This window comes from Palaemon carinicauda, chromosome 11, assembly GCF_036898095.1.
Source record: "Palaemon carinicauda isolate YSFRI2023 chromosome 11, ASM3689809v2, whole genome shotgun sequence".
In the NCBI taxonomy this organism is placed as follows: domain Eukaryota; kingdom Metazoa; phylum Arthropoda; class Malacostraca; order Decapoda; family Palaemonidae; genus Palaemon; species Palaemon carinicauda.
The window spans coordinates 126,248,859-126,272,750 of NC_090735.1; the positions used below are offsets into that span (position 1 = coordinate 126,248,859).

General features: G+C 40.9%; 1 protein-coding gene across 3 annotated transcripts in view; it reads right to left on the bottom strand.

The window, feature by feature from the left end:
- Positions 1–3,669: 3,669 nt before the first annotated feature.
- LOC137650190 (motile sperm domain-containing protein 1-like) overlaps positions 3,670–23,892 on the bottom strand; it is a 33,209-nt gene continuing 12,986 nt past the window's right edge. For all 3 annotated transcript variants that reach the window (XM_068383363.1, XM_068383364.1, XM_068383365.1), the window contains exons 2-6: positions 20,476–20,625; positions 15,777–15,940; positions 13,836–14,010; positions 12,670–12,822; positions 3,670–4,144 (exon numbers count right to left, since the gene is read on the bottom strand). In XM_068383363.1, the coding sequence (XP_068239464.1) occupies positions 4,110–4,144; positions 12,670–12,822; positions 13,836–14,010; positions 15,777–15,940; positions 20,476–20,625 (677 nt within the window). In that variant the 3' untranslated portion in view covers positions 3,670–4,109. The remainder of the gene's footprint in view (positions 4,145–12,669; positions 12,823–13,835; positions 14,011–15,776; positions 15,941–20,475; positions 20,626–23,892) is intronic.

Sequence of the window (23,892 nt, forward strand, 5' to 3'; positions counted from 1 at the left end):
CTTGAATATCATGTCCTTCCACCCTTTCGAATGGGACACCTCGAAGGACAGACCGTGGAGCTCGCTCACTAGTTTCGCTGAGGCCAGGGCTAGCAAGAAGACGGCTTTGAGGGCGAGATCCTTGTCCAAGATATCTTTGAGAGGCTCATACGGGGGCCGTGAGGACCTTGGCGACATCCCACTGGGGAACCCTCGAGGTGCGGGGGTCACAAGTTTGCTCAAAACTCCTGACGAGCATCGAGATGCGACGCGAGGTCCCCAGATTGATGCCCCTTGAGTTGGAACACCTGACCTAGTGCCGCTCGAACTCCTTTGATGGCTGGGATGGAGACTCCTAGGTCATCCCTCAAGTGTACCAGGAAGTCAGCGATATTGTGGACCGAAACGTCCAAGAGCCTCAGATTCTGAGTGGCACACCACTTGACAAAGGTTGCCCATTTCGCTTGGTATACTACGCAAGAAGACTTCCGTAGATACCCTTACATACTATCCGCTGTTTTGTCCGAGAAGCCTTCCTTCCTTAACAGCCGCTTGATAACCTCCACGCGTGTAGCCTCAGCCCGAGGGTATTCGTGCACCCTTTGGAAGTGTGGTTAGCTTAGCAGGTCTTCTCTTGCCGGTTGGGGCCACGGAGGAAGGGTGGCTAGGTGCTTTAGATCCACAAACCACTCCCTCTCTGGCCACCAGGGCGCTACCAACATCACTTCTGTGGACTTTAACTGTCTTAACCTGTTGAGGACCTGCCTGATCATTCCAAAGGGGGGAAAGGCGTAGACATCGAGGTTGTCCCAAGGGTGCTGGAAGGCTGCCGTCGGATTCAGTACTGGGGAGCTTTGCGTTTAGTCTTGTGGCGAACAAGTCTATCACTGGGGAGCCCCAACAACGGAGGACTTCCTGTGCCACTTGGGGGTGAAGGGACCATTCCGATCCTAGTATTTGTCCTGTCCTGCTTAGTCCGTCCGCCAGGACATTCCTTATTCCGGGGATGAATCTGGCTGATAGGAGAATGTCGTTCCTTTCGGTCCACTCTAGGACTTGAGCTGTGAGATCGCGTAATTCCCTTGACCTTAATCCTCCTTGCTTCTTCATGTACGCTATCATAGCGTTGTCGCATGAGGGCTACCGAGCTCCCCCGAAGGAGGCGGGCGAAACATACCAGTGCCCTCTGCACTGCCATGAGCTCCAGAAGATTGATGTGCCGGGTCTTTTCCTCCACTGACCATTTCCCCTCCGCTGTTTCCTCGAGGAGGTGCGCTCCCCACCCTTCCTTCGATGCGTCCGTGAGGAGCAGCATCTCCGGAGGAAGAGCGCCGAACTGAATTCCTTTCAACGTATTCCTCCTGTCGGACCACCAGAGGAGAGCATCCTTGGAGGAACGAGACACCGGGACTGTCTTTTGTGGGGAACCTCCCACTGACCAGAGATCTTTCAGGTTCCACTGAATCGGTCTGAGTTTGAGCCTGCCCTGAGGAACCAACTTCTCCGAGACCAGGTGATCCACTAATCTCTGCCAATCCTTGGCTCTCATCGGCGTACCGGCTAGGAACGGACGAATCGCCTGGTCCAGGTTGTCTAGCCTCTCCTGGGATGGGAAGGCTCTCACCATCAGGGAATGTAACACCATCCCCAGGTACGTCATCCTGGTGGTGGGGACTAGCTGGGATTTTCCGAGATTGATTGTTATCCCGAGCTCCTTGCAGAAATTCACAAGGCGAATGCCTCAATCTTTTAAGGCTACCTCTGAGGCTGAAAGCAGCAACCAATTGTCGAGGTAACTTATCATCCTGATGCCGTGCTTGTGTGCCCAGGTCGAGCAATAGTAAGAGTCGGAGGTCAGCAGGAATTCCCATCTGCAATAATAACCCCAAAGGATTATGTCTCATAAGCCTCGTTGTGCGAGATCTGGCTGTCATAAAGGCAAGAGCACATGCGCAATCTTAGTAGCCCGTGCCTGAACCTCACTATAGGGAGTGCTGGCAAGCAACCGTAGTTTTACACAGACCTTCATCAGCAAGAGGATCTCGGCTCCCCACTAAGCTAATGCTCAGTTTCGGGGTGCTTACCACTGCGCAAGACACTATGATGAATAGTGTCTTCGTCCATGCACCAAACCTGCATGAAATACAATTTTACAAAGATCATCAGTGAAAGGAGCTTAGTGGCTGGTTGCACAACAATTTGCATGACTAGGGTCTACGAGTTCACGAACACTCATCAGCGCTCCTACAGGAGGTTGACGAGTAGCCTTGCGCTCCTACAGGAGGTTGACGAGTAGCCTTGCGCTCCTACAGGAGAAGGCAGAAGCTAATGCACAGCAGGAAAAGCAGGCTTTTCCCTGTAAGAGGAAGCCCAAGGCAGAGAGCTTTGTTGTGCCCTAAGGGAGGCGGCAAGCAGTGGGCAGGCATCAACATCTGTGGTAACAATCCTGAAAAGTTATATCTCACAATCCTGAAGAGTTATATCTCACAAGATTCATTGTGTCCAGGAGGGCACGATGGGAGAGACAGTGGGCCGCTAGTGGTTGGTAAGGCATCACCATCTGGGTGATCCAAAGAAGAAAGTTCTGAAGAGCTGGAACGAGGCACCAATGAATCGAAAACTTGTTACCTAAAACCCCAGGGTGGTGACTACACAGGTGAAGGGTCTCGCTCATGAAAGAGAAAGGTGCTCAATACCAGGTGGAGAAGCTAGATGCTTCTTACACTATGGGACCTCAGCGTGCTGAGCAAACTGTGGTCAGCTTTTAGGGTCACCCGACTGGTAGTAACAACGAGGAACAGTCTGCAACCACTCACGTTCATATGGCGGAGTTGCTTGAAAGAATGGAAGAACAGATGCATAGGGCGCCGCAGCTAAGGGCGTGAGAAGCTCGGTAGGATTAACCACTTTAGAGCCTTGTAGGATATAAGACCAAGGTCAACACCTGGGGAGGCAGCGGTGCACTCCCGCTTTGCCTCTAACTGTAGTGACTCCGAAAGCAATTCCTTAGTGGGGAGACCCGACAGCCCCAGGGAAGACAGGATGCCGTGACCAGCAACGGGGAAGACTAAATCGGTTGTAGGTGTCTTTCCTTCACTAGGGTTAGCTATGGTGCCCGCACCTAAGGGTTGTTTGGGGATCAGTCAGTCATCGCTCTTACTAGTTTGTCCTCCGGTAGCAGACAACGTGGAGGGAACAAGCCTTCTTCTTTCGTAGTCTACCGGACAGCTCCCACTAGGAGGAGGACCACTTCCTAAACACGAAGAAAGTAAATAGCCAGTTTACGTAAAGGGTTACCGAGAAGTAACATCTTTAAGTAAAGAACAAAAGGGTTTGTATTAGGTGTTAAAAGAAAAAGCATTCAAGATCTTTGAAGTTCACATTTGCAAGGCATATTCATTAATTGAGAGAGTTATTAATATAATTTATTCATAAAAAAGGTACCACAAATATATAGCAGCCTATAAAGCATTTAAAATGCCAGAGTCTGTGACCTTGCCCAATAGAATATATATTACTGGCTGCATTATTGCAAGATCCTGTGTCTGGCCAGAAGGGCCAGGTAATTCAGAACAACAGATTGATAGCAAATAAAAATATACACATTAAACATAAATTTTCTCAAATACAGTACATGCAAATTGTTTATTCACTAGGTTGCAATTCTCTTTTTTACAAAAAAAAAATTATAAATTTTAAAAATCTTTAATGATGATAGAAACTAATATTTTTTACAGCATTGTGACATAAAAGTAAAAAAGAATATTTTATACAGAATATTTATATTGTAAAAAATGAGCTTAGATTCTCTTATCGTACATGATCTATTGACAAAACATTTTCTCTAAAATACATGAATTGAAATATCTTAAAATTATGTTCATTACTTGATGGATATTATGCAATATAAAAAGTGCTCTACTGATGAACTTCACAAGACTAAGTAGCTGAATATTTGAACTATGGATGAACTGCACATTATTAAACATGTTAATGTAATTGGAAAAAGTTCAAAAGTTGAGGTCAATTTTAATTTTAACGTAAAGTTGAAGAGTTGCATATACCACCCTGGGTCCAACAGTCCCATCTTCCACAGGAGCCATTTCAAGTCAATACTATGAAGTATTTTGTCAGCCACGTTTCAATATCGCCAATGTGATCATCCCTACAAGAAAAATTTATAATTTATTTCTTCCAACTGAAAAATAACCACTAAAAGCTATAACTACAATTTATAGTAACATGGGCCAAAAAATTAATCATAAACTAACTTTAAATCACACTATATCCTGCATTAAGGTGAATAATTGAAAATGAAGACTTTAAACTAAGCAATATTGTAAATAACTCTTGATAAACTTTACATACAATCTTAAAAGTTTTTACATATACCAAAGGCACTTCCCCCAATTTTGGGGGGTAGCCGACATCAACAAGAAACAAAAACAAAAAAGGGGACCTCTACTCTCTACGTTCCTCCAGCCTAACCAGGGACTCAGCCGAGTTCAGCTGGTACTGCTAGGGTGCCACAGCCCAACCTCCCACATTTCCACCACAGATGAAGCTTCATACTGCTGAGTCCCCTACTGCTGCTACCTCCGCGGTCATCTAAGGCACCGGAGGAAGCAGCAGGGCCTACCGGAACTGCGTCACAATCGCTCGCCATTCATTCCTATTTCTAGCACGCTCTCTTGCCTCTCTCACATCTATCCTCCTATCACCCAGAGCTTTCTTCACACCATCCATCCACCCAAACCTTGGCCTTCCTCTTGTACTTCTCCCATCAACTCTTGCATTCATCACCTTCTTTAGCAGACAGCCATTCTCCATTCTCTCAACATGGCCAAACCACCTCAACACATTCATATCCACTCTAGCCGCTAACTCATTTCTTACACCCGTTCTCTCCCTCACCACTTCGTTCCTAACCCTATCAACTCGAGATACACCAGCCATACTCCTTAGACACTTCATCTCAAACACATTCAATTTCTGTCTCTCCATCACTTTCATTCCCCACAACTCCGATCCATACATCACAGTTGGTACAATCACTTTCTCATATAGAACTCTCTTTACATTCATGCCCAACCCTCTATTTTTTACTACTCCCTTAACTGCCCCCAACACTTTGCAACCTTCATTGACTCTCTGACGTACATCTGCTTCCACTCCACCATTTGCTGCAACAACAGACCCCAAGTACTTAAACTGATCCACCTCCTCCAGTAACTCTCCATTCAACATGACATTCAACCTTGCACCACCTTCACTTCTCGTACATCTCATAACCTTACTCTTACCCACATTAACTCTCAACTTCCTTCTCTCACACACCCTTCCAAATTCTGTCACTAGTCGGTCAAGCTTCTCTTCTGTGTCTGCTACCAGTACCGTATCATCCGCAAACAACAACTGATTTACCTCCCATTCATGATCATTCTCGCCTACCAGTTTTAATCCTCGTCCAAGCACTCGAGCATTCACCTCTCTCACCACTCCATCAACATACAAGTTAAACAACCACGGCGACATCACACATCCCTGTCTCAGCCCCACTCTCACCGGAAACCAATCGCTCACTTCATTTCCTATTCTAACACATGCTTTACTACCTTTGTAGAAACTTTTCACTGCTTGCAACAACCTTCCACCAACTCCATATAACCTCATCACATTCCACATTGCTTCCCTATCAACTCTATCATATGCTTTCTCCAGATCCATAAACGCAACATACACCTCCTTACCTTTTGCTAAATATTTCTCGCATATCTGCCTAACTGTAAAAATCTGATTCATACAACCCCTACCTCTTCTAAAACCACCCTGTACTTCCAAGATTGCATTTTCTGTTTTATCCTTAATCCTATTAATCAGTACTCTACCATACACTTTTCCAACTACACTCAACAAACTAATACCTCTTGAATTACAACACTCATGCACATCTCCCTTACCCTTATATAGTGGTACAATACATGCACAGACCCAATCTACTGGTACCATTGACAACACAAAACACACATTAAACAATCTCACCAACCATTCAAGTACAGTCACACCCCCTTCCTTCAACATCTCAGCTTTCACACCATCCATACCAGATGCTTTTCCTACTCTCGTTTCATCTAGTGCTCTCCTCACTTCCTCTATTGTAATCTCTCTCTCATTCTCATCTCCCATCACTGGCACCTCAACACCTGGAACAGCAATTATATCTGCCTCCCTATCATCCTCAACATTCAGCAAACTTTCAAAATATTCCGCCCACCTTTTCCTTGCCTCCTCTCCTTTTAACAACCTTCCATTTCCATCTTTCACTGTCTCTTCAATTCTTGCGCCGGCCTTCCTTACTCTCTTCACTTCTTTCCAAAACTTCTTCTTATTCTCTTCATATGACTGACCCAGTCCCTGACCCCACCTCAGGTCAGCTGCCCTCTTTGCCTCACGTACCTTGCGCTTTACTTCCACCTTTTTCTCTCTATATTTTCCATACTTCTCTATACTATTACTCTGCAGCCATTCTTCAAAAGCCCTCTTTTTCTCTTCCACTTTTACCTTCACTCCTTCATTCCACCATTCACTGCCCTTCCTCATACTGCCTCCTACGACCTTCTTGCCACATACATCACTTGCAATCCCAACAAAATTTTCTTTTGCTAACTTCCACTCCTCTAAATTACCAGTTTCTCTTACTCTCACCTCGTCATATGCCATTTTCAACCTTTCCTGATATTTACTTTTTACCCCCGGTTTTATTAGCTCTTCAACCCTCACTAACTCCCTTTTACATCCACCTACTCTATTCCCCCACTCTTTTGCTACAACTAATTTTCCTTCCACCAAAAAATGATCAGACATACCGTTAGCCATACCCCTAAAGACGTGCACGTCTTTCAATCTTCCAAACATTCTTTTCGTTATCAACACATAATCCATTAATGCCCTTTCTACTACTCTTCCATTTGCCACTCTTATCCATGTATACTTATTTTTATCTTTCTTTTTAAAAAAACTAGCACTTATTACCATCTCTTGTTCAACACATATCTACCAGTCTCTCACCACTCTCATTTTCACCTGGTACGCCATACTTTCCAATGACACCTTCTACCTCTCCAGCGCCCACTCTAGCATTAAAGTTTTTACCATTTTACAATACTGGCAAGCTAAAACTGAACCCACTCATTTTTACTATTATCATTATAAAAAACAGAAGCAAAGCAGAATGCTACAAACCCAAAGGCCCCTATTATTATTATTATTACTTACTAAGCTACAACCCTAGTTGGAAAAGCAGTATGCTATAAGCCCAGGGGCTCCAACAGGGAAAATAGCTCAGTGCGGAAAGGAAAAAAGGAAAATAAAATATTCTAAGAAGAGTAACAACAATAAATATCTCCTATATAAACTATAAAAACTTTAACAAAACAAGAGGAAGAGAAATAAGATAGGAGTGTGTGCTCGAGTGTACCCTCAAGCAAGAGAACTCTAACCCAAGACAGTGAAAGGCCATGGTACAGAGGCTATAGCACTACCCAAGACTAGAGAACAGTGGTTTGATTTTGGAGTGTCCTTCTCCTAGAAGAGCTGCTTACCATAGCTAAAGAGTCTCTTCTACCCTTACCAAGAGGAAAGTGGCACTGAACAAGTACAGTGCAGTAACCCCTTGGGTGATGAAGAATTGTTTGGTAATCTGTGTTGTCAGGTGTATGAGGATAGAGGAGAATATGTAAAGAATATGCCAGACTATTCAGTGTGTATGTAGGCAAAGGGAAAATGAACCGTAACCAGAGAGGAGGATCCAATGTAGTACTGTCTGGCCTGTCAAAAGACCCCATAACTCTCTAGCGGTAGTATCTCAACGGGTGGCTGGTGCCCTGGCCAACCTACTACCTACAAAGGAAATAATCCAGTGCAGAAAAAAATAAATAAATTTAATCAAATAGCTACAGAAAAAGTCAGCTGATGAATGATATGAACAAGAAACTATTTTTCTTTTACTTCACCATGGACTGAAGTAACAAAACAAAACATTTCACCTGAACTTGACATGGCCCAATAAAAGTTTTATTACATTAACTGTTTATCTACTGATTTTTCATGCCTTGTCTTCTATACTAAAATATTCTAGTAAAAGATAATTACAAGACAAAACTTCAGTTTACCAATTACAATGAACAGGTGAAAATATGACATTTTAAAAATAATTTGTATTTTTCCCACACATAAAACCAAGTTCTTTAATTAGGGAAATTATTTCAGTGTAAGCTGGATTCATCGTTAAACTTAGATAACAAGTGGTTATCTAACCGATGTGTGTGGGGGGGAGGGGTGAAGAGTCCTGACCCTCTCCTACTAGAGCCTTCTCTTTTGACCTAGGACTGAGAAGGGTGGTTGAGGAGGGTCGTTAGATTAAATATGAATTGCTTTTAAAATTTCACATTTGTTCCTATGTAACATACTTTTACTTAACCCTTGTACCCCCCGGCTATTTGGAACTTTCCAGCCCTTAACCCCCAGGGTTAAGAACATTTTGCAGTATATATTTTTCAAATTACTCTAACAGCCTTAATTTTAGTCAGAGAGGTCAGGTTGGTCTCATTCTCTTGGAAAATGCCTGAAGTTTCTCAAAAAATTATCAAAAACATGCAAAAAAAAAAAAAAAAAAAAAAAAAGTAAATAGCAGTATTTTGCAAGGACTGAAGGACTTAAATGATCAACAATTGATGTATGGAGAAGCTAAGAAAGGAGCTTTGCCGACTCCTATCCGTCTTTCATACGGATGAACGACCAATTTAAACAGGAGATTCCTTTCTGCCATGGGGGGGGGGAGCATCAGTTGGAAACAAATATCCAGTAAAAATTAATAGGTTGGTATAAGATCCACCATCCTCCCGGTCATCAAATGAGGATGGGGAGAAATACTTCTTTAAACTTAAAGAAAAGATCTGAAGTGAAAATCACCACAGCATTGAACGCTTTGAATGTTTTCACTTCGGACTGTTTTGTACCTGCGAAGAGGGATAGAAGAATGGAGACACACCAGCTATAACACAGTTTATTTCAGACTTGTATGTACACATTACCATAGACAAGATGCATCCTTGTCCCGTAATGCGAGCATAAGGTCAAGGGAGTTGCGAGTACAGTACTCTTATAAGAAAAAGGCTATGAAACTGGTTTATCTTCCAGATACTGACCTTCAATACTTACCCCACTGGCAGATTTCTCCTGAAGGCTAGGGTGGGGCAAAACCTAAGTTTCGTGAGTTCTGGTCCTAGCTGGCACCTCAACTCTCACTAATCGATGAGTATGTTGTGCTGAACATCTCGTGAAGCCAGAAAGAGACATTCCTAAACATGTCTCTCATGGACCTACCACTAGTAACAAAAAAAAAATTCTGCTGAACATCTTGTGAAGCCAGAAAGAGAGATTCCTAAACATGTCTCTCATGGACCTACCACTAGTAACAAAAAAAAAATTCTGCTGAACATCTTGTGAAGCCAGAAAGAGAGATTCCTAAACATGTCTCTCATGGACCTACCACTAGTAACAAAAAAAAAATTCTGCTGAACATCTTGTGAAGCCAGAAAGAGAGATTCCTAAACATGTCTCTCATGGACCTACCACTGATAACAAAAAAAAAAAACTGACCTGATGTGTCGAGTAACTTTTGGATAGCACCACAGCATACTACTCTTTATCAGGGTTGCCATGATTTGTAAATAAGAAAATGCCAGTTTTAATTAAACGCGGCTTTAAAAGGCCAAGCCATTAGTAGAAAAAGGCCAAATATATAGTATTTAAAACCCGCCTTTTCATGATATTACTAAAGGCCAAATTTTAGGGGGTTTTTTGGCATGAAAAAAGGCCAGCCTGGCAACCCTGCTCTTGATCACCACCCAACTTCTGAAGGAAAGGGAAGGAGGACTCGAAACTGGGGGTACTGACAATGGTCTCTAGGTTTTAGTCATGAAGTTTGGCCCAGAACTGAAGGAGTATTGATAGAGGTCAAAATAAAAGCCAGGAAAGGAATGACTGGGGAGAACATTTTGACACTAAGGCTGACAAAGCTATGAATTCCGGGAATGGCTATGGTGTAAGAATTGCTAATAGAATTATTAATGAAATCTCTATAGGTGCAAAGAAGAAGCTGTATACTGTATACCCATCAAAAAGAGATGAATTTGTTATAACAAATGAATATGAAGAAAGACTATGTTGGATGGAACACTTAACTAAGGTCATGAATAGGAGATAATGAAGGGAATAATTTGATTGATATACCTGAAGCTGATGAAGACCTTGATGTCAAAGTCAAAGCTATAATTAAAAAAAGATAAGGAAAGCCCCTTGATACGATGAAATAACTGCCTAGATGTAGGCAGAAAAATAAGTGACCCTAAGAATATTTGCAAGATTATTTCGTAGAATGTGGCATGAAGATACAAAACCTGAAGAATGAGAGTTGGGTGTGTTGGCGAAAATGGCACAAAATAATTACAGAGGCATCACACTTGCATCAGTTAAGAAAATACATAGTATGCTTATTCTAAAGAGACTAGAAAGATTGATAGTATGCTTATTCCAAAGAGACTAGAAAGATTGATAGTATGCTTATTCCAAAGAGACTAGAAAGATTGATAGTATGCTTATTCCAAAGAGACTAGAAAGATTGATAGTATGCTTATTCCAAAGAGACTAGAAAGATTGATGAAAAGCTGAGAGATGAACAAGCATAATTTGGAAAAAGTAGTTGTATTGACCTCTAATTTTGAAACATTTTACAGTAATGCGTGTAATATAGAAATGCACTTTAGATGGCATTATTGGACTATGAAAAAGCCTGTGATAGTGTGCACGGGCCAATTTTGTGGAGTCCTGCATTATTATGGAATTCCTCTTAAATACATGAATTAATTTGATTCTATTAATGAGCATAGAAGTGCTATCAAATTAATTTTCAGTGAACAAAAGAGTACTCCAAGGAATGAGTTGTCACATATGTTGTTTATCTTCCTCGTGGATTTTGTAATGCATGGAACAGACCAAGAGGATGAAGAAGAAATGGACTGGATTGGTAATAGGAAATTGGCAGACCCAGAGTATGCTGATGATGCTATCCTTAGCAGAACAATACAGGATCTGCAATGCTTGTTTCCCAGAATGCATGAAATATCACATGAAGTTGGGTTCAAGACAAATAGAAGAAAGACAGAAATGATGAGAATGGAGTATGCAATGGAAAACGAAATATCATTGCAAGGAGAAAGGATTAATGAGGTAGAATTATTTAAGTATTTAGGAACTGTGATCTCCAATACAGGGTTTTTAGAATTGGAGGTTAGTGAAAGATTGAACAAAGCAAATCAGACAATGGCTAGCTTAAGTAAAATTTGGAAATTAAATTGACAAGAATTACACACACAAAAAATCAAGACTATATATCAGTTTTGTCATAGTATGACAATGAAACCATCTCCAATAGATTTAGTAGACCTCGGAACAAAATCCTCGGAAGGATATTGGGAGTTGATAGGCAGGGCAGGATTAGAAATGAAACCATAAGAAGGATTACTCATGTGTTGAGGAGATCATGGCGAGGGGTAGATAGAGAGGGTTTGGGTATGCTCTTAGCACTCCCAAGAGATTAGTTCACCAAAAATTTAATTGGGTTCCACAGGGCACTAGAAAAGTTGGAAGACCTAGGACTACATGGCTGAGGACTATGAAGCATGAAGTAGATGATGAATGGAGAAGTACAGATTTAAAAGCTCAGGATAGAGACGGCTGCAAAATCTTACCGAGGCCCTTTGCGTCAACAGACGTAAGAGGAGATGATGGAAATCACAAAACTTCTCTTCCCTCTGTAGCCACACCAAGAATGAGTCCTGTGTTTGTTGAAAACTGTGCCAAAAGAGGGAGCTGTGGCATCAGAGGCCTAAGAAGAGGGACCAGTCAAGGTTAACCTTACAGCAGCAGCAGCACTAGAATGATCCGAAGCCTGCTGTCCATGTCCAGCACTTGCCTTTTTCTTTCCCTCTGATCCAAGGGGAAGAAGCCTAGAGAAAGCTCCAGATAAGGCCCTTCTGGCTTCAGTAGTGATATCCCCTGATGATCCATCAAAATATCCAAAAGAACTGTCATATCAAACAAGGTACAGAACTGTCAAAAGCCATAATAGCCAACAAATGGGCCTTATGTCCCTCTGACACTGATGGAAAACATAGTTGATGCTTCAAGGAGACAAGGAAAGCCTGAATCGTAGAAGCAAGAATGTTTGTCCTTGTTGGAGCCCTTGGACTTATAGCATCTCGCTTTTCCAACTAAGGATGTAGCTTGGATAGTGATAATAACAAGAGCACTCTTTTACAAATGATTTTCAACAAGTACTTAGGAACGAAACTTCTTTCAATGCTAAAATTAGCTTGGGAATTTAACTGTGATCATGACGTTAAAAGCACAAGCTCTCGTTTACAACTGATTTTCATTGGGGGTGGCAAGCTGGTTCAGCTGAACGTGTTTCCAACTAGGGGACAGAATAGGAGGTAGCAGGGTTACCAATGTTATTAAATTTTGGGTTAGGTTTGGAGATTTAGGGCTACACGAATTATCTTAACGTAATGTTTATCAATAGCCATAAATACTTCACAGAACCTAAATGAGACAAACATATCAACTTACCCAGTGCAAAGGAGATCGCAATTTTGACATTGGCGCTTGGATGTATACATGTTGGTATTCTCGAGTCCGACTGATCACCTTCTGTCGGTAGAAGCAAAGCTAACACGCAAACTATGGCAGCTGCAACCAACACTACACTTGGACCATTCTTGCCTGAAAATATACAGAGCATTTACTTTTATTGGTTAAATATATTTTCAATGGCTGTGAAATGATTGATATCAATAAACCTTTCTTTAACTTAGTATTTATTAGCCAAGAATTAATGCATTTTCAACATTATCAAATAATCAGTACTAATCATATATTTCTTGCCCCCTTCTTAAGTTACCTATAACAATTAATTGGACGTGCAAACACCTAAGTTATGGTATGTTAAGGAAATTAACAGTTTTAAAGCTTAATATACAATACTTGAACTAATTAATGTATGTACTTGAAAATTAATTTTTTGTTATCCTTTTCATTAACTTGTGACTTTACTCAATCATGATTACTAAAACATTCTTCATAACAGCTTTAAGATAAAAACAGGAATTCAACACAGAATACAAGATTACTGTACAACAACAAACTGTGGTATTAGTAATGAAATTAATCCCTATAATAATTTCATTTAAACTTCCAATCTCTCTGGAACTGTTCCATTAATAAATAAAAAAAAAAGTTTAAAATCAGTAACATGAGATTATCCTACCAGGTAATACAAATCCTAATTATGAAGACATAACTCATGTATGAAATAACAATGGCATTTAACCCTTTTACCCCCAAAGGACGTACTGGTAAGTTTCACAAAAGCCATCCCTTTACCCCCTTGGACGTACCGGTACGTCCTTGCAAAAAAAGGCTATAAAAATTTTTTTTTTCATATTTTTGATAATCTTTTGAGAAAATTCAGGCATTTTTCAAGAGAATGAGACCAACTTGACCTCTTAAGACAAAAATTAAGGCCGTTAGAGCAATTTAAAAATATATACAGTACTGCAAAATGTGCTGGAAAAAAAAAAAAAAACCCTGGGGGTTAAGGGTTGGAAATTTCCAAATAGCCTGGGGGTAAAAGGGTTAATGAAATTTTTTCATACAATTAAGAATGTCTTTATAAATAAAATCATTCTAATTCCATAAAACAAACTTTAAAGAACAAGATTATTACACATATTTACCTTGGGAGGCCCCAAATACTGGTCGTTGATTGCGTCCACGATAACCATCTCCAGCCACTACCACAGCACCGTGTTCTGGAGCCTGGACGGACTCAAACCGATCGCTATCCCCTGCACTCTTTGGATCCGGGACACCTTGCACCAGTGTGGCCAAGACATCCTTTCGCCCTAGAATCTAAAAGTGTAAAAAATTGTACAGTTCAGTATAAGATTGAATGCTAGTTAGTTGTCTAAATTACATTAATAGCTAGTAGATTGGCCAAGGCACCAGCCACATGTTGACATATAAGTTAGTTGTCTAAATTACATTATTAGCTAGTAGATTGGCCAAGGCACCAGCCACACGTTGACATACATTACTACCACTAACGAGTTATTGGGTCCTTTGACCTGCCAGACAGTACTACATTGGACCCCTCTCTCTGGTTACGGCTTATTTAATCTCTGCCTACACATACACAGAATAGTCTGGCCTGTTCTTTACACATTCTCCTCCTTCTCTCAAGAGTTTAACTACTGCACTGTAATTGTTCAGTGGCTAATTTCTTCTTAGCAAAAGTAGAAGAGATTCTTTAGCTATGGTAAGCAGCTCTTCTTGGAGAAGGACACTCCAAAATCAAACCATCGTTCTCTAGACTTGGGTGGTGCCATAGCCTCTATACCATGGTCATCCACTGTCTTGGGGGTACAGTTGCACACACTATTCTATCCTAATAATAATAATAATAATATTGGTATCTAATTGCATCACGGACACTGCATAAGCGGTTCCCTACATTGTACAGCAAATCAAAAGCAATCAGTACATACAAAGTTGAGTGATCAAAAACATTAATTTGTAAGAAAATCTAGATGAACGGCATTTGACAAGATTAAGTAATTGTGCACAGTACACACTGCTCTAAACTTACAACCTTAAAATACATTTACTGTGTACATTGTAGTTTCATGAAATATGCCCAGTACCGATTTAAAAAAAAAATCAAATGGATGTCCATAGCATATTTAGGTTTAATTGCTACCTAGCTGTAACCACACCATGGAATTCCTTCAATTTTACCTTAGCGAGACATTTAAAGAAAGAATTTCTAAATCTGCTATTCCTTTCATCACTTGCCTTTTTCATTACAAACTCTCATCATATATTGCCTCTACCCTACGCATGTTTAAGTCATACAAGCTTAGACTAACCTCGATTGACAATCTTTCACTACGCAATACTACACCTATGATGATTAAATAGCCGCTCATTTTTTTGTGCGATGCAAGTGTTCACATCATATATCCCTCGCTTACAATGAATGTGTGTAGCCAACAATCTACTAAAAGTACAAACAATCTACTAAAAGGCCAGAAGTTCTCCTGTACTCTCCGGCAGCTAAAGACAGTAACTATTCAGTGTGTTGTCAGGGGGCGGGGTTCCCCCGCTACTCGCCAGAAACTACCGACACCTCATAGTAAATTTTAACAGCCGAGTTCCAGCTATACTAAATGAACACTCTTATTAAAAGACTAGGGTTAGTAGTCGTGTCGAAGAATATACTAATTCAATTCAGAAATCATCATTAATTTGACTGAACCAGTAAATCACCAGTAAGAAATCCCTAAAGGACTATAGATGAATGAAGAGAAAACTAAGGTATGACAATCTGGAAGTTAGATTGCTTGGTGAAGAAAAAAGGGGAAAAGCAAAGTACTGTACTGTAATAAAAGACACAAACTAATGAAAATATAGATAATTAAAGTTCCTATACAATTATAGTTCACTTTGGGCTTGTTTATATTTCTTATTTTTATAATTATTTGTTATTCTCAAAGGATTTTTTCTCATTTTGTACAAATAACCAATAACTTTTCTTAATGTCTACGGTGTATATGATCAAACTCTACTCTGTACTTAGAAGGTTATAAGCAAAAAAAAAAAATTATCTGGAAACAAACCTGTCTGCTCCCATCTTCACATATTTGAAACCTGAGTTTATCAGGAGCTAACACATTGTTCAAGGTAGCATCGGAGTGGGTGATGACAATATCAATGCAGCAGTGTGGTCTAATGACACCTTGCGGACATTCGACTCGATACCGTCCCGGAGCGTTACAAAGCACTGCAAGAGAAATATAATTTGAAATCTACTGATCAAATTGACAAGCAAGGAACATCCTTCCCCTTTCAATTTACTAAATGCAAAACCAATTAACATAAAATAAATTAATATCTTTGTTCCATACATAAAAACCATTTTTAACTCAAGAAAACTTGTGACTTTACGACCAAATTGAAGAATTATTGTGGGTCTGGCAACATTGAATGGTTGCATCATGGACCCACCAGCGTTCCCACACTGTCGGGACTTCTGGGGTGGTTCAGGCAGGTAATATATGTAAAGGATTCAGGTTTGCATAACTAGGAAAATTAAAAATTATTTCTAATATTTATAGTTTGTTCCCATGTGGATACAAATCCTAGTGATCCTCCTTAAATAAAGATGGACTGCCTTCAAAAGACAAAGCAGCAAACTGTCCAATTCATCAGTTGCCTCCTTGATTGATGAAATGGAGGAGTCAAACAGAATGTCGCTTATAGATGGCCCTTGGGTCTTTGCTACAAATTCAAGAACAAATGAAAATACTGAAACAAATTTAGAAGTAAGTTGTATTTTTCCTAACAATAAACACCTGTAGTTCTTTGCACAAGGGAAGAAATCAGCGCAAGCAAGAACATAGCTATAATACTTTTAACGAGGTGTCAACAACCATTCCAGTTGTTACCAGTGGTAGCAGACGGGACTTTCACCAGGGGGCTAGGTGAGGGCAGGTAAAGTATGTGTAAAGAACTACACCTTTGTATTGTTAGGAAAAATAAAAATTACTTTAACTTTGTCATTTATTCCTTCACAAAATACAAACCTTACATTCTTTGCATAGCAGACTAACACTTCAGTGGGTGAAAGTCTCTTAAACGGACTGAAAAAGTTTGTATCTGGAATGATAATGCAAAGGATGAGTGCCCTGACACCTCGTAAACCGTTGGCCTATCAATACCAACAGGTTGAAGGCTGGTGAAAAAGTGAAAATGAACATAAGAATGTAAATGACATTGTCATAGTATGTATAAACAACTCCCCCTCGTAAGAGAATGGGATGCAACAGGGAATTTATAGATATACATATACAGTATATCCTTGCTACAAGCAAAATGGGACTTGCCTGCAGTCCTACACTAACACAGTAACCTCTGCCCTCTAACAACGGCTAATAGTCCAATGAGAAGGTAAGGTAGCTAAACCACTTGCTGTGCAGCTACCACAGGTCTTATAAAAAATCTATCTAAGGACCTGAGAGTCACATTTCAGGTAGTGGGCAGTGAAGGTTGTTTATATCCTCCACATCCCTGCTTGAAGTACTGTATCTGTATCAGAGAGAAGTTCTTCTTAAAAGTCAAGAACATACTTATGCTCCTGGCAATCTAAGGTCAGGGTTGTGTACCTTGGTGTTGAGGAGTGTAAGGATTGACGGTCTGTCAATGACAAGCCTGATCCATGAGGAGATGGTGTTCCTTATCACCCTCTTCTCCCTGCACAAGGTGTGGGCGAGTTCCTCGAGTTTGTGTCAAGTAGCCCCTTAATGCTCTCAAAGGACACAAAAGCAGTTGATAAGGATACTAAGTTACCCCCCAAAGACTCGAATTTCAGAAGGAACTAAACCTAGGATTGGAAACCAACGGATTTTGTCTATTGACAACGAACTCGGGGACAAAGCTGAACATAACTTGTCTCCATTCCCCTGAATGGTGATGGCTAAAGAGAGAATGAATACCATTTTCAACATAAGATCAAGGTCTGAAGTCCAATTTAACAGCTTGTAAGGTGCTTCTTTTAGGGAATAAAGAACTTTCACAATGTTCCATGGAGGTGGTCTCACTTCTGAGGACAAGCCGATTCAAAACTCTGTATGAGCATGGATAGCTGTATCGAAAAGGAAATATCTAACCCTTTAAGTTTAAAGATTTGCCTCAAGGCTAAGTGATAGCCTTTTACCGCTGCGACTGAGCAGAGTTTTTCCTCCCAGAGGTAAAGTAAAATTTTGATTCCTCCCAGAGCTAAAGTAAAATTTTTGTTCCTCCCAGAGGTAAAGTAAAATTTTGGCAATTTGGGTGTAATTACTCCGAGTGGAAAGACACCCTTTCTACAACTCCAGCGACAAAAGACCACCGACTTTGCCTAGTAGACTGAGGTTGAAGACCCCTTGAGGTACCCAGACATCTATTTCACCACTGGTCACAAAAATTCTCTCTCTGTGGCCTGATTGATAATGTCTCTGCCTAGTGTTTCCCAGTCAGGGTTTAGAGTCCCGCTCAGACTCGTTAGTGCCATTAGGGTCTGCAACCTTACCATCCCTGTGAGCTAAGGTTGGGGGGTTTGGGAGAACCTATAGGTCTATCTGCTGAGTCATCAGCAGCCACTGCCTGGCCCTCCCTGGTCCTAGCTTGAGTGGAGAGGAGGCTTGGGCGCTGATCATATAATATATGGTCAGTCTCTAGGGCATTGTCCTGATCGCTAGGGCAATGTCACTGTCCCTTGCCTTTGCCATTCATGAGCGACCTTTAATCCTTTAAACCTACAGTTATGAAGTTGTAGGACTCCCAGTCACTGGGCATATGGTTGGTATAGCAATTCATGGAGCAGAGACAGCTCCCTCAGAACTACTGTCAGCAGCAGTAGAAGGTCAGAGAACCATTCTACCCGTTGCCATAAAGCTATCATTGACGGATAAGTGGGTTGAAGATTGTAACCTGCTGGGGAGCTTCATTACTAGGTAGAATGGGGGGGGAATACATATACGTCCAAATGGCCCCAAGAATGTTGGTAGGTATCCTAAAAAGCTGAAAAACTCCACTCTGAAAGATCACTTGTTCCTCCTGATATCGTCTTCTTCCAAACTCCTATGGTGGGAGGACAATTTCAGACATACTAAAACTAAGTTGTCTCAAGGGCTTTGCCATAAAGTGCTGAAGATTATTCCTTTTTCGAGTAATTCATCGAAACTTTACTTGAAAGAAACTTTTAAAGTCAAATTTGCTTAACTATAGACAAGCAAACAACCAAACAACCACAAAAATACTAGAAAGGAGTAATTAAAAAAAAAAAGAAGCACCAGCCAGTAGCAGATTGTCTGTTCTCACATTTTCCAGTCATTGTCCCCACATTCAGAGTTGCTACTTTCATCCTCTCCTCAGATATTTTCCTGTGGAGAGGATGAGAGTAGCAACTCTGAATGTGGGGACAATGACTGGAAAAGGTGACAACATACAATCTGCTACTCTGGCTGGTGCTTCTTGTTTTTAATTACTCCTTTCTAGCATTTTTGTGGTTGTTTGCTTATCTATAGTTAACCCTTTTACCCCCAGACTACTTAAAATTTCTAACCCTTAACCCCCAAGGGGTTATTTTTTTCCCAGCACATTTTGCAGTATGTTTTTTTTTAAATTGCTGTAACAGCCTTAATTTTTGTCAGAGAGGTCAGGTTGGTCTCATTCTCTTGGAAAATGCCTGAATTTTCTCAAAAAATTATCAAAAATATGAAAAAAAAAATTAGAATTTTTTTTGCAAGGACGTACCGGTACGGCTTTGCAAGGACGTGCCGGTATGTCCATGGGGGTAAACGGATGAGTTTTGTGAAACGTACCAGTACGTCCTTTGGGGGCAAAAGGGTTAAGCAAACAACCACAAAAATACTAGAAAGGAGCAATTTAAAACAAACACTAGCCAGTAGCAGATTGTCTATTCTTAAAGACATTTGAAATCAGAATGGGTGCTCAGTAAGCAAGCAAAGGGGAAGGGCTTTCCCGCTCCTGGTCGGCACTACCGGCCACCTGTTTATACCTCATTAAAAAAAGTTCAATGGCCATATTCCAGTTTCACTGATAATCTATCTTATGTAAAGGACGAAGGTTTGTATTTGTGCCGGAACAAATAACTGTAGGGTCATTTCAACCATTGTATTCCAACACTTACCCCCAGGCTATTTGGAAATTTCCAACCCTTAACCCCCAGGGGGTTATTTTTTTCCCAGCACATTTTGCAGTATATTTTTTTTAAATTGCTCTAACAGCCTTAATTTTTGTCATAGAGGGGTCAGGTTGGTCCCATTCTCTTGGAAAATGCCTGAATTTTCTCAAAATTATCAAAAAATATGAAAAATATATTTTATAGCATTTTTTTGCAAGTACGTACCGGCACGTCCATGGGGGTAAAAGGATGGCTTTTGTGAAACGTACCAGTACGTCATTTGGGGGTAAAAGGGTTAAAAACTATCTTATTGGTCCAGATGAAAAGGTGACAGGGATAAGAAAGTCCATATAAGCAAAGGTTTACTGAAATTTCCAAATAATTATTGTGGGAAAAATGCATCAAAATCCAAAAGCCATAAAACAAAACACTGTACAGTATACTCAAGCCAGAAAGTAAATGAAAGGAAATTTTGATGACAATCTATGGACTGCAAGGTTCTAATCACCATAAAAAAGCAATACCTTTATCACAGTACAGTATCACATTCACATGTGAGGTTCCAATTAAAATACTTATCACATCTGATAAAGTAACAAGAATTGACGGACAACTAAACTCTCAATGCTCACCTTGATATGATATTCGGAACTCATAAGGGTTGTATACAGTCACGATTTGCTTATGCGTTGAAGGATCGTTCAGGTAAAATGTGAGAGTTGTCGGAAAGACGAATACTGGGACTCGTCCATCCAGCCCACCTCCCTGCATCACCACATTACCTGCAAAGATCAGTAACAAATAACACTGAGATAACTTACAAAAATACATATGTTAACCCTTTTACCCCCAGGCTATTTGGAAATTTCCAACCCTTAACCCCCAAGGGTTATTTTTTATTCAACACATTTTGCAGTACAGTATATATTTTTTAAATTGCTCTAACAGCCTTAATTTTTGTCATAGAGTGGTCAGGTTAGTCTCATTCTCTTGGAAAATGCCAGAATTTTCTCAAAAATTAATTATAATAGAAAAAAAAAATTGTAAATAGCATTTTTTTGCAGGGACGTACCGGTACGTCCATGGGGGTAAAGGGATGCGTTTCGTGAAACGTACCTGCGTTTTTTGGGGGTAAAAGGGTTAATTTCTAGAGATTGCTATGGCCAGGGAGAGCCTTCAGCACCAACACGCAACTGCGGTTAAGTCCCCAGAGTTGTGCCATGAAAATTCAAGAAATTTGACAGCAAAATACAGTAGTAAAAAGGAAGCAGAATTGTAAGCAAAAAAACATTAGTTAATGTACAGTACATTTACTGAACAGTACTGTGGTTTTGTATTCAATCTCATAAATGCAACTTACATTCTTGACTGCTAGATTTCATCCACTCTGATACTGCATTCTATGAGGTCAATTATAAAGCAATAAGACTGATAAAAAAATATTGTCTTATTCTTTACACAAATTTTATTTTGACAAGTTAAAATTTAGATGCAATGTTAAAAAATTCTCATAAATAATTAACTTTAAGGATCACTAGCATAAAAACAAATAAATTACAATGAAAAAAGTTTTTATAAAATGAAAGAAAGTTTGACTTTCATGATCACAATATGTTGCACCCAGGACCAGGGCCTTGGTCATTTAGTCACTAGCATTAAAAAAAAATGAATAAAATTTTGAAACTGTTGTAGCAACCTTAATATGAGCCATACACATTACAAATTCGTATATAATTTGGATTTTTCTTAACGATACAAACCTAGGTATCTATTAAGGGGTATTACTTTCGGCAAAGCTGAAATGACGAGCCATTAAAATTTAGCGAAGGTTCCTACCCATCTGCTAATTAGTGGGAATTGGGGGGGGGTAGCTTTATACCACTTCCGCTCACACACTGGTGATTTAGCTCACTTTACTTAGAGGTAGGACTTCAAGGGGGATAGGGCTGGCAGGCAAATTTGTATAAATAGCTAAGGTTTGTATCTTTAGGAAAAATACAAATGATCTACGAAAGTAATTTGTTCCGTAACTGGAATACAAACCTAAGCTATCTATCTAGGGGTGACTCAACCATTAGGAAGGGTGGACGTCCCTGCCAATATGGCTTTTAGCTTTACCCGGGGGCTCCTTATCCGAGTATGTTAGTACTCGAAACAAGGAGTCCCTACTCCTTGCTAAAACCTTGCTATGCAAAGTCCGTGGCCTAGGCAAGCTGTGTGTCGAGATATTTAGAAGTGGAACTGTCCAGGTAAAGTTATTCTGAGGCTTCTTGTAGGAAATACTGTTGTAACAAAGACTTTCCCAATACCACCTCTCCAGGGTATGGGGACGCAACAGTATTAGCTTAATACTAGAGGGGAGGAAGAAAAGAATAAAAGCCAAACATTTTTATTCACGCAGACTAAAACCGGGTAACAGTGACATCAACCTTCTGCTACTTATCCCATAAGGAGCTCGAGGTATTATACCAGCAATTGTGCAGCCACCACAGGGCCGATAGAGAACATATCGAGCCTCCTATGGGCCATGTCTTGCAGGTAGTGGGCTGCGAACATATTCTGACATTTCCACACCCCACCCTGTAGAACCTGCGTCACAAAAAAGTTTCTCTTGAATGCCAGAGACGTAGCTAAGCCCCTAAAATCGTGGGCTCTGGGATAACATTAAGGAGGAAGGTCCTGATTCAGGGCATGGTCTATAACCTAGCAAATCCTGGCTGATATGGTGTTAGTGACCCTCCTCTTGTTCCTCCACGAGTACTGACGAAAAGGGTAGACACATGGAGACGGGCTGCGAGTCTTCTCTTGAGGTACAGCCTCAAACTCCTCACCGGGTAGAGTAAGAGATGATCAGGGTCATCAGTTACAGAGCGGCGGCTCAAAATCAGGGATCCGCTACTCCCGGAGTCTTGACTACAAACTCAGGGATGAAGCCGAACATTACCTCTCCCCATCCCCTTGAATGGGCAATGTCGTATGAGAGACCATGAAGTTCACTGACTCGCTTGGCCGAAGCCAAAACTTAGTAGGAACAAAGTCTTTCAAGTAAGGTGGCGATCTGTTGCCTGGCATAATGGTCCATAGGGAGGTCTCTTTAGAGAACTGAGAACACGAACCACGTTCCATGAGGGAGGTCTTACTTCAGACTGAGGACAAGTAAGTTCATAACTCTGTACGAGTAAGGAAAGTTCTAGTGATGAGGAAATATCAATTTTGTTTAGTCTAAGGGCGAGGCTTAAGGCTGAGCGATAGCCTTTAACCGCTGAGACTGAAAGGTGTATTTCCTCACGCACATACACAAGGAACTCCGCTATTATTGGAATAGTGGCATTGAGGAGAGATACCCCTTCCATGACACCAACCACAGAAGACTCCACTTTGCCTGGTAGACTTCTGCTAATGATTTCTGCAGGTATCCAGACATCCTCTTTGCAACTTGTTGCGAAAATCCTCTCCGAGTGAGATGCTGGATAGTCTCCAGGTGTGAAGTTGTAGTGAAGCTACGTGGTTCTTTGAGTAGAGCGTGTCATGGAGGGAGTTCTCTTGGATACTCCGTCAGGAGTTGCAGAAGATCAGAAATCATTCCTCCTATGAGAGTCATTGAGAAGTTGACTGATGTTCTGGCATTGTTGAGTACCTTCCTCATCAGATAGAATGGGGGAAAGGCGTAAACGTCGATGTCGTCTCACCGTTGATGGAATGCATTTTGCCAGAGAGCCTTGGGGTCTGGAACTGGGGAGAAGTACAACGGGAGCCTGAATTTCAGGGCCGTTGCTAAGAGATCCACAGTCTGAGAGCCCCACAAAGTCAGGACTTTGTTGGCTACAAGATGATCCAAAGACCACTCTGTACTCACCATCCGAGATGCTCTGCTCAGGTTGTCGGCAAACATTCCTTTAGCTTGGAATGAAGAGTGCCGATAATCGTATTGAGTGGATTTCGGCTCATCTCAGTATCTCTACTGCTAAATGGGATAGGGGCTGGAGTCCGCTACGATTAGCCAGTCGTCCAGATAACGGAGGAGACTAATGCTAATCCTGTGTGCCCAC